Source organism: Sinocyclocheilus rhinocerous, unplaced genomic scaffold, assembly GCF_001515625.1.
Source record: "Sinocyclocheilus rhinocerous isolate Xijiao unplaced genomic scaffold, SAMN03320098_v1.1 scaffold232, whole genome shotgun sequence".
Lineage (NCBI taxonomy): Eukaryota > Metazoa > Chordata > Actinopteri > Cypriniformes > Cyprinidae > Sinocyclocheilus > Sinocyclocheilus rhinocerous.
Window position 1 is genome coordinate 1,162,647 of NW_015641295.1, and position 11,745 is coordinate 1,174,391.

Consider the following 11,745-nt stretch of genomic DNA (forward strand, 5'->3'; position numbering starts at 1 on the left):
CGGGTTTGGAACGACATGAGGGTGAGTAATTAATGACAGTATTTTCATTTTTGGGTGAACTAACCCTTTAAGCTGGTGCTGAGCAGGAGTTGACCAGCATATAACCAGCTCATAACCAACTAAGGACCAGCTCAAACCAGCTGCCATGCTTCAAAATATATCTAACCAGCATATGCTGTTTGTTTTCAACAGTGTTCTACCATAACATCTATCTCCAAAACCTGAATACTTCAGCAAACCTGACAGCTATAAGGCACAGGAGCTGATTGGTTGGCTCTCCTGTCAATTTTTTAGCTGTTTAGCGCATACTGTCACAGGTGTTATTCATCAGGAAATTTCTGTGTGGGTACAATTTATCCACACTATTTTGAGGAGCGATTGCTTACGGCACCTTTAAACAAAGGCAGAGTCTATATTTAGAGAGTGTTGTGCTTTAATGGCCTTATATTTCTCAGCTGCATTTTCTGCTCCACGTCACCCTGGTGCCATTTTGGAGAATATCCACTCAACGCAAACAGCGTATGCTATTCTGTGTCAGCTGCGTCACGCGGATTCGTTGTTTTCATTCAAATCAAAGCGTAAACAATGTAGAAAATGTATCTGCGTGATGCAGCTGACACAGAACAGCATACGCTGTTTACGTTCAGTGGATATTCTCCAAACAGTGTTCTACCATAACATCTATCTCCAAAACCTGAATACTTCAGCAAACCTGACAGATATAAGGCACAGGAGCTGATTGGTTGGCTCTCCTGTCAATTTTTTAGTTGTTTAGCGCATACTGTCACAGGTGTTATTCATCAGGACATTTCTGTGTGGGTACAATTTATCCACACTATTTTGAGGAGCGATTGCTTACGGCACCTTTAAACAAAGGCAGAGTCTATATTTAGAGAGTGTTGTGCTTTAATGGCCTTATATTTCTCAGCTGCATTTCAGACGATACGGTGCGTCAGTTTTCGGCTAAAGATCAGCTCTCCAAACACTACCAGGTCCCTGTCTTCAAGTTCATTGGCAAGGACAACAGAGTGAGTAGGGAACAGGTGCATGCTGGGAAATACAGCTGCCTGGTCTGTCCTATGCATGTGCTTTTGTGTGCTAATGGGCTAGCTATTACTTTGCTGAAACTTTTGTGTGTACTGTGTGTGTATTAGGAGGTGTTCCTGCATTGCCGTGTGCTGGTGTGTGGGCAGGAACAAGGGGAATCTCGTTGTACACAGGGCTGCCGAAAGCGCTTGAGGAGACATCTCTGGACTGACCAGCACCAAGAGCGACACATACTTTCCAGTGGACCCATTCGCATACTGCCAGATCCATGAGACCACACACACCTATAAAATCTCTTACCCACAACGCCATCTACAGGTTACTTTACTGCAGATACTGTATGCAGTATGGATGTGTTTAAATACAGTAATTTTACATTTATGAGTTGCATCAGTTGCTTCCTTCCACTACTTCTGACATTATATTTACTACATAAAGCCTCACTAGAAAATATGTCTTTCCATGTGCATGCATCTACTGTAGGTGAAGTATTGTGTATGCGATTAACAGTATAAGCCTAGGCATTTCAAAAAAGGTTAGACCAAGTGGCATTTTACAGTTTTTAATGCTAATTTGCATATAAGCTCAGCTGGGGAAAATAAAATGATTTTACAGCCAATAAAATTATTTTTGTCACAGTCTGTAGTCATATTGTCTCTCTCAGTGCAATACACATTCATGTGTGTTACTGACACCCATTCTGCATAAATATCACTACCCTACAGAGGTTCAACAATCATAATATTTTTATTATTTCTAAACAAAACAACTTTAGTTTGGAACAAAGTTCCATAATAATAAATTAACTAGTAGGTCTATACTTAACACACTGTCAGATATTGTAGGAATTTTGTATTTCTTTTTTTTTTTAATGCAAAGCAAATGAATATTGTTTATCAAATTGGACATATGAAGTTGTCACAAACTATATATTTTATGGATATTGTTTTCCCATACAACAAACCTACACACAATCACACACTGCAAATTTGTGGGACACTTTCACACATACAACATAAAACTTTTTTAGTTTCCGCTGATCTAAAACTACTCCACTAGCACCAGTTCAAGGGTTAGTGGGTGAATCTCACAAAACGTGTCAAGAAAAGGTAATATTTCCCCCCAAAATATGGATGAAATAGAAAATATGTCAGTTTTTAGGAACAGTACATTTGTTTGTTTGATTGTTTGCTTGCTTTGTGACATTTTTAGGAAGATTAGGCTAATTTCTGCAAAATTTTCATTTTGATCATGCAAAACAACTCTTTTTCTGCAATGCAAATAAAATAAATATTTTACTTAAATTAATAGTATTTGTACATTGCAGTAGTATGTCATATACAGCATTTAATATATGCTGTAATTGTTAATTACATTTATTAAAAAAAAATAAAAATAATGATAAATAAAATAACTATATTAAACTAATGAGAATCCAACAACAACCACCACTGTTGTGCATTGCAGTAAATCTGCCTAATTGTTTCTTTTCATTAATGTGGTGAAATGTGACCAGGGTGTTTTAATGAGATTCATCCTAATACTGACCCCTACTGTGGAGTAGTTTAAACTTGTAAAGTGTTTATATGTGTTGAAGGTGGTGTGTTTTTGTGGTTTGTAGGTCTTCACAGCTCATCCTTCTCTTCTCCTTCACAATAGCAGGCTGCCCTCTGGCTGTTCATGAAGGGCCTGCAGCCCAAAGTCCAAATGGTGTTATACAGGGTGTCCGCAAAGGTCTCACAGGCTGTGGAAGAGAAGGGATACTAGGGGTTTTGTCTGGTGTGCAAAAGTGCGATTGCAAATGACAATCCATATAATCAGTAAAAAATATTTTCAGCTGGGTTAGCCATAACAGATAATGGATCTGTTCCAACACAGATATATACAAAAACCATTACGTATATACATTACATATATATAAAACACATTATGTCTGTGGAATGTCCCTATAAAACATGGAATCCCAATGTGTGTGTGTGTGTGTGTGTGTGTGTGTGTGTGTGTGTGCCAGGTGTCATAGCAAATGTCTAGCTGATTACAACATTTGGTCATGGCTGGGACACCAATATCAAACTGTGGAGTAACAGCAAATTACACAACATGAGCTTTAAAACTCTTTCGCACTTCACTGTTAAAACACAAACAACCACATGCAGTTCAGACACACAAAGAACCACACAAATAACTTGTTAGTCACAAAAAATGGAACAACCTATGTGATCGCATCCTTTCAATGTCCCACTCACATTAATATTAATTAAGGAATTGAAATGTATGCGAGTCTGTATATCAATAATGGTTATATAATGAATTTATATAATTATTCAGTAACAGTTTATTTTAAGCTCCAATTCTCACTATTAAAGTCACCATGAAATCAAAATTGAAAATTCTTATTTTTTAATGGAATACTGTAGTGTTTATTATAAATTATTTATCCGTCCCCCTCAAAACGACTCCTCTACTCTTCCGGTCACGAGCTATGGCGCAAGGGCGGAGCTAGTGACGTGAGGGGTAAACGCTGGGATAAACGACAGGGGGAAAAGCTGAAGCTGATGCTTCACTTTATAGCACTGACACCAGTCATGAGGGAGTACGTTACTCCTAAACATTGAAAAGATATTAGGATATTACGACAACATTACTCTTAGGACATCGCTAATTTTTTTTCATGAATATGACTTAACCTGATGGAGGACGCGTTCAGTCATTCAGGCAGTCTCTTTCTCTCTTTCTCCCTCTCTCTCTCTCTCTCGCGTGCGCGCTGTTTAGGCATGTTTTGTGCCGTTGATCGTCATGGTCATCCTTAATCAATAAAACATTTATTCATGCTTGGGTGTCGGCTGTGAATCCAGTGGAGAGGAATCCCCCACCACTAACTGCAAACTGCCATTCATTCAGATCTGCCTCCATTTTGTTAGCAACGCCCCAAATCAAGTCCCGCCCTCTCATTTCAGATGCCGTTTCTCTCGGATATACGTCACAGTAGAGAAGAAAAGACAGTCGCAACTTCTGTTTCACGTTTTAACTAGTTGCTTATTAGCATGCATATTACCTGTTTATTAGCACTTATAAGGGACATATTAATGCCTTATTCTGCATGACCATATTTGAGATCCCTTCATCTGACCCAATACCTAAACTTAACAACTACCTTACTAACTATTAGTAAGCAGGAAATTAGGAGTTTATTGAGGGAAAACTCTTAGTTAATAGTGAATATGTGTTCCTTATTCTAAAGTGTTACCAATAATTATGTATAATTATAAAATCACTTTTCAATGTATGCAAAGTATGTAGGCTAATTATGTTATGGTAATACCCAAACTATAATATGCCGGACTTTAAATGTATCACTAAAGTTTAAACAATATCAAACAAAGGTGTCCATCTTTGGTGTGAAAAGGTTGAAGACTCCTGCTTTAGTCATAACCGTGGTTATTTAAGAGATGCAGTGATGGTGGTTAGAGTGGCATCGTAATTTGTAATGTTGAAACATGAGACAATTACATTTGTCGCCCATAGAGGAGGATTCAGATATATCGCCTACATAAGTGATTTCTAAATTAACACCTTAAACCTCAAAGTTAGAATTTATTCAAGTTCCAGAAATTACATTGGGGGCTGTCCATGTTTGTGTGAAAGTAATTGGCACATTTGCTTTCCTCTTTCCTGACAGCAGTCCTATCAGCGCTTTGGCTGGATGCCAAACTTAACTTTCCAGAACCTGTTGGATGCTCACAATCTCTTCACAGTCTGTGCTAGTCTCTCGATTTAGGAGCACCATATCTGAAATTGTGCTGGACTGTGCAATGCTGGTCATGCAGAGCCAGACTTTTAACTTAATGCCATGAGGTCTGGTACACATTGCAACTATGGCCAAAAACCATTCACTTAGAAAGGAAGAGTCATTTTGACTGAGTCTGATGTAAATCAACCAATCTCAGTTTGTCACAGTTAGGGGTTTACTTAAAATGTTATTATACTATAACATTGCTTGAGAAAACAAGAATAAATGTGTAAGAAAAGAAGAGAGTATATAGTTTACTTACTACTAAGTGCTTTATATTCAAACCTTTTTCATATATGATGCTACAAACCTGGAAGTGAGATATCTACCAGCTTGTTTCATATTATGTCATTGTACAATACTTTAAAACCCAAAGTCATTTGTCAGTGCTTTTTTTCTTTTACCAAGCAGGGCTGTCTTTGTGTTATCAAGTATCAGACAAGAAAGGTATAAAATAATCATCAAATTTTTCACCTGTCTAACATGTATATATTAGTTGGTTGATTTGGATGGATCTTTTATTTACAGTACAACTTTGATTAATTGGCCAGTGTGCACTTCATTGGCCGGATTCACACAGTCCATGCATGGGGAGAGAACATACAGTATCAAAGATTCAAGGAGGCAGACTGGCCACTAATGTTAGTAGAAATAAAGAGACACATACACCGTTCGGTACCTGGAAGCCAAGCAGTAAGGTGCTACAACCATTAGGCTCCGGCATTTGATATCCAGCACGAGGCTGAGGAGCTTTACCTGAAAAACAGAAATGATACATTATAATATATCATATCTTTAATAAGTGATTAACATAAAGTTGCTATTGTCCTTTATTAGAATACATTTTATATAACAATAGCATTGAGAGCTTTACAAATGTGGAAACAATCAAAAGCAGTTACTTATAATGCACCAAAAACATTGTTTTTCATGAATATTTTCCTGGATGACACTGGACTAATTTGGCTTCATGCTGTTTCTTAAGTTACAGTATTCAACTTTAGTAACCTAAAATAAAATTAAATAAGGGACTATGCAAAAAGCAGAATCTAAACAAGCAATACCCAGGTTTTTGTATTACACACATAACATTTGAAACTGAAGAAGGCATTTTTTTTTTTACCAGCATGTTTTTTTCTCTGAATGTATTTACCCAATACAGCTAATTCAGTCTTATTCAGTATTATTATATTTTGGGACATCTGCTGAGAACTATCTATTATGGAATTATGATCTTCCAAACTTGAACTGAAGGGTACAGTTGAATATCACTTGCATAGCTATTAAAAACTTCACAAAAGTCCTGATAAAATTACCTAAATGTAAAATATGGAATTAAAACAGCAGAGGTCCTAAAACAGAGCCCCAGGTAACCCCAATGTCAGTAAATGTGAAATATTTGTTTATTTCATTCATTAATTTCTTTGTGACGGTTTTAATTGCCTGTTTCATAATGGAGAAATCATATATTCGTGTCACATATGTGACACTTATCCAAGAAGTATTATAAGTATTATGAGTAAATGAGATTTTCTTCCTATAGCCTGCATGGTGAAACAGTATCAAACATTTCCACATTTGGTATTCAGAGCATGGACTTTATCATTAAGGTGATGCTGTCCATGGAACATTATTTAAATCATCTTAAATTATGGTTGCATTATAAGGTTAGACACTACAACTACTTTGTTATTTTAGCTTTGGCATTTAGTCAAAGCCCTGCAACCAAATGTTCAGTAGGACTTATGAACCCGCATGAAGTTTATTATGCAATTATTTTGCTAAAACTGTACATAGGCCTATATTAACCACTTTTATTGTGTATGAAGAATACTGATTGAATAAACTACATCCACTGCCCTCCTTAGGCAACATTTAACATTAAGAACATTAACTTGTACTTAACAAATTTAAACTAATTAAATCAAATTCTGTATGTATTAAGTAAGTTCCATTAATTTGTATTCAATTAACAGTCAAAGGCTAAGCAGAACATGCAAGTCTGTGTCATTGTAGAATTAAATCAGAAATATTACGGAGTCAAGAGATAAATAAAGTACTTCCTAAATTCTCAGGCATTAGGGTTAGGGGAACGTTCTGAAACATATGAAACGTTCTGATTTATTACTGTCATCTGTAGAGTGGTGTGATCAGGTTAAAAAAAAAAAATCATATAATGAATAAAAGAAAACAGATAGAATAGAAAAAGAAAAGAGAAGCTAGTGTTTGAGGCCTTTTTTGCTTTTGTTAATTGTATAATAAATAAAAATAAAAATAGATAGAATACAAAAAGATTAGAGAAGCAAGTGTTAGTGTTTTAAATGTTTTATAAAGAATAGAATTAGAATAGAGAGTGCTAGAGTTAGAGGGTCAAATAAAGATGGAAGAGATGTGTTTTTAGCCGATTCTTGAAGATGGTTAAGGACTCAGCTGCTCGGATTGAGTTGGGCAGGTCATTCCACCAGGAGGGTAAAGTTAATTTAAAAGTCCGTGAAAGTGATATTGTGCCTCTTTGGGATGGCACAATAAAGCGACGTTCACTTGCAGAACGCAAGCTTCTAGAGGGCACATAACTCTGAAGTAATGAATTTAGGTAAAGGGGTGCAGAGCCAGTGGTGGTTTTGTAGGCAAACATTAATGCTGATGGACCTATCTGAGAGATAAGACTCAAACCACTGGAGTGTGGTTCCTGAGATGCCCTTTGCTAATAGGGTTGACAGGAGGATCTGGTGGTTAACCATGTCAAAAGCAGCGGACAGTTTCAGCAAGATAAGTATTGAAGATTTGCCTTTAAATCAAATAAAACCTATTTAGTTTTTCATTAGTAGTGTCAGTGTTAAACACTATATGCAAATTGTAAAGCACAATAAATGTTTCTTTGAAGTAGCTGTATATTAATGCATATTCAGTCATTATTTACCTTCTTTACTGTTGTTGTTGTTGTTTCCAGTGGAAGCATAAAAGGAAAAGTTTGGAAGAATGTACATATTCTTCTCATTTCCATACTATGACAATTCATATTGACTACATCAGTCAAGCTTTAGAAAATATAAGTATACTAAAAGTAGGTATGCCTATTTTTGGAGATTGAAACACTTGGTCACAAGCAGTCAACATTCTTCTGAGCTTTTTTTGTACAGACTCACATTCTTTTGCATTCTACAGGAGAAAGAAAGGTCTTTGCCCAAACGAAAGAAAGTCTTTGCCCAAAGCATATAGTGTGACAGTAATCTGAGAAGCATTTAGAATGCACACTGAGCAAAGAATAAAATACAAAAACTATTCTACTAAAAAGACTAAAATACAAGTACTATTTCACTTACCATATTTACAGCGGTACTGACATACACCATCTCGACCCCCCATCAGCTCCAGTATGGAGTCAAAATAGCCATTCACTGCCTGGAAACCCCCTCTGATAGAACCTAAGCCCCAGTCTGAATCATCTTCAGATTCTTGCGTGGAGCTCTGGGTCTCTGCAGGTTTTCCCTCAACAGGGGCATCTGCCATCAAGATGTCATCTGGGGTTTCACCAGCCTGAGCTTCAAGTAAAACAGAGCCGTCAGCTGGAGAATCCACCGTAGCTGCATCAGAAGAGGCCTGGATAAGCGTGGCAGCCAAGCCTGTTGAGATACATAGCAGCAGCAGCGGCAGCGCACGTGGAAACATGATGTGGCCCCGGGTCCTATGAGGTCTGTAGGGTCCAAGAAGAAGGGGAGACAGATAAAGCCGAAGGGCTTAGAAAGAAAAGAGTGAGCAGCACAAACAGACTCTGTTGATAGTGCCTCGTGGAAGGGACTTTGAACTGTGATTAGATCAAGCAGACAGCAAGGCATTGATTGGTGCTAAGGTTAAAGGTAAGGTCCAATCTCTTGCTGAGGCTTGCTCTCTCAGTGAATCATAGTCACACTCCCCTTTTGTAATCAACTTTTTGCTTTGATTGCCTGCAGTTCACACTTTACCTAGAAGAGGGTCTCCTCTCTCATACAATAATTTCATCTAGAGCTATCGCATTTCAACTATTATTTCCATTGACAGACTGTTGGTAATCTCAAAGGTCTATGTCGTGCTCAGCTTTTTAGTTATATGAAATTTGAATGAGCCATAGTGATTGCATGAAGTAATACTGGATTGCAAGGCTTTGATAAGATTTATGGGTCAATAATATAAAAAAATATTAATATATTTAAAAATGAAATAGAGTACAGAGACCTGAATCGCTTCTATGTGGAACGTGTTTTTAATTTCTGAATTAAAATTCATTTAGATATTTTTGGGAAGCATAAAGTTAGAAATATTAGTTCTGTCATGACAACTCTTGGAGGGATTGGCATGGTAATGTACATGACAATGTTAATGTATTTGGTCTTGGCGGAATAGGTCTGCTACGCTGCTGCGGCAGAGCAAGTACCGAGACTTGCTACTACCAATACATCCACAACATGCTGCTGTGAGCATGTAAGAAATATTGCTGCTGCAAATATAACATACATGAAATAACCCCCATATAGCGTACATGAATCACCTCGTAGCAGATCTATACAGGTGGAGTTGGGGAAGGTGGAGGGTTTCTGAATCAAGCTGCAACTGCTACTGCAAGCACTAATCAATAATCATATATTTGAATGTTGAGCAGCGAGCTCATTGGCTACCAATACAGGAGAGAACCAATCAGCTGTGCCATGTGATGATGTCATTAGGTCAGCTTGAGTTAGACCTATCGGACTGCACCATCTAGAGTTTCATGCCAGAACTCTGTATTTAGTTTAATCAGAAATGACATAGCACACTAAGTCAGAACAGGCTGAAGTTTTGGAAAGAGTTTAATGGAGTTTCTCTTTGAAAACTATGTGAGGTTGTAAGGATTTGATGATTTAGCTTTAGAACATAAGTTTGTACATTATTAATATTTGATTGACAAAGCCAACATGAACTGTCAATAGTTTATTTAGGCTTTAAATTGAACTGTTATCTCTTCAGTAAGCACTCATTCTGTATAGTTGTTAAAGAGGTGTGTCTGCTGCTGATGTGCAACTGTTCACACACTTTCTTATCATATGGACTGCAATGTCACTGATTTCAAACCTGCTCCGTGTACATGTTCTGGCTGATACAGATGGGGACGTCCTCTTGTTTAGTTATCAGCTTTTAACATCTACCATTGGTGTTTTTATTGATTTATTTACTTATAGAATAGTCCTATAAATGTCACTATAAAGTTCTATAAAGGTTACTTTAGACTTTTAAACATATAGACTTTTTTTTATAGACTTTTAAATAAATAAATAAATATCCATTTTCCCATTAAATGCTACCAAACAGCATTTCGATATGAATTCTGTCATTTCTAAATCCTGTATGTCTGTAATCATGCGTGCCATGCATATCAATGTTCATATTTCACCTCAAATATATTTAGTAATACTGCACTGATCAACATCTCCAAATATAGCCTAGCATGAAAACGTCCAGATATAAATAACTCGTAGGCTAGCTTTTAAAATATTTTAATGAAAAGAAGAATTCTATTTAGCCTACATCATAGGCCCTGCAGCGAATTCATAAATTAATATTCATAGAGAACAAAAGATGATTGGAAAAAATATGCGTAAACATTATAATCAGGTCTGCTTTATGCTTAGCTTTTAATGGACAACACTTTACAGAATATACAAATAATGGCAAAGGCAGGAAAACAGTTCACACCAAACACCTGAATCTGCTTCAGCTCCAGCATTCGGGCGGTACCTCAGTGCTACAGTACATTTCATGAAGTGCCACTAGAAGGCAGCAGTTGGCTGTTAACGTTTATTTGAAAATATACAAAAACATATGGGTCATTCCTGGGATTTGGTGATTCAACTTGGCATTTTCTAAACACCCCACATCATTAGGCATTATTCATTTTAATCTTCAATTTTGTTTCTCTCGCATATTTTACCTGTCAACATATCAGCAGTCCCAACACTATCTTTCTGCTGCGGATGTGGGTGCCATTTCTGATGTAGGATGCTTGTCAAAGTTTAAGTGGACACATTACATCATATACTCTTTCTATAATATAAACATGAGTTGTCAGGATTTTGCATATATTAACTGAAACATGACATATTTATATTTAACATTATGTTACTGGGCACATTTAGTTCTTTTTTTTTTTCTAAGTACAAATTCAGTGAAGTGCCTCAAGGTAAAATGTTTGGTGAAAGATAGAAATACAACATCATTTTATGATAATGTGTGTGTGTGTGTGTGTGTGTGTTTATGTATCTATCTATCTATCTATCTATCTATCAATCAAAGCAATACATGCTTTTATTGATTTAATTTATTTGACATTACATCATTCGCAATGCTTCATGCTGGCTATTTTTAAAGTTTTAATCATTATCACTGGGATTTTTTTTTCTTTCTGAATCACTATTGCTGGGCTTTTTTTTTACTGACTGACAAACAAAAAGCTACACAAAAGAAAATGACATATGTATATTTAACATTATGTCACTGGGCACATTTAGTTCTTTTTTTTTTTTTTTCTAAGTACAAATTCAGTGAAGTGCCTCAAGGTAAAATGTTTGGTGAAAGATAGAAATACAACATCATTTTATGATAATGTGTGTGTGTGTGTGTGTGTATGCGCATCTATCTATCTATCTATCTATCTATCTATAAAAGCAATACATAATTTTATTTATTTATTTTATTTGACATTACATCATTCGCAATGCTTCATGCTGGCTATTTTTAAAGTTTTAATCATTATCACTGGGATTTTTTTTTCTTTCTGAATCACTATTGCTGGGCTTTTTTTTTACTGACTGACAAACAAAAAGCTACACAAAAGAAAATGACATGTATATTTAACATTATGTCACTCGGCACATTTAGTTTTTTTTTTTTTTTTTCTA

At 36.2% G+C, this 11,745-nt stretch overlaps 2 protein-coding genes across 3 annotated transcripts in view; one reads left to right on the top strand and one right to left on the bottom strand.

The window, feature by feature from the left end:
- Positions 1–2,870, top strand: part of LOC107754765 (oncoprotein-induced transcript 3 protein-like) — a 12,680-nt gene extending 9,810 nt beyond the window's left edge. Inside the window, exons 8-9 of one of the 2 annotated variants that reach the window (XM_016571349.1) lie at positions 929–1,028; positions 1,158–2,870. In XM_016571349.1, the coding sequence (XP_016426835.1) occupies positions 929–1,028; positions 1,158–1,319 (262 nt within the window). In that variant the 3' untranslated portion in view covers positions 1,320–2,870. Of the gene's footprint in view, positions 1–928; positions 1,029–1,154 lie in introns of both variants that reach the window. The other variant, XM_016571348.1, reaches the window with a different exon arrangement.
- Positions 2,673–8,630, bottom strand: LOC107754746 (group XIIB secretory phospholipase A2-like protein). The gene is made up of 4 exons (XM_016571313.1): positions 8,161–8,630; positions 5,517–5,593; positions 3,056–3,120; positions 2,673–2,736 (listed from the first exon to the last, which is right to left on the bottom strand). The coding sequence occupies exons 1-4, from the start codon at positions 8,504–8,506 to the stop codon at positions 2,673–2,675; spliced, it is 552 nt and encodes a 183-aa protein (XP_016426799.1). The 5' UTR covers positions 8,507–8,630.
- Positions 8,631–11,745: the final 3,115 nt, after the last annotated feature.

What these genes read in the sequence shown, in the direction of transcription:
- LOC107754746 (XM_016571313.1), bottom strand. Translation starts at nt 8,506, where the DNA reads ATGTTTCCACGTGCGCTGCCGCTGCTGCTGCTATGTATCTCAACAGGC. An exon ending in TCAGTACCGCTGTAAATATG is followed by an intron (nt 5,594 to 8,160) that starts GTAAGTGAAATA and finishes TCTGTTTTTCAG; the next exon opens with GTAAAGCTCCTCAGCCTCGT. An exon ending in GACATTTGCTATGACACCTG is followed by an intron (nt 2,737 to 3,055) that starts GCACACACACAC and finishes TTTGGGCTGCAG; the next exon opens with GCCCTTCATGAACAGCCAGA.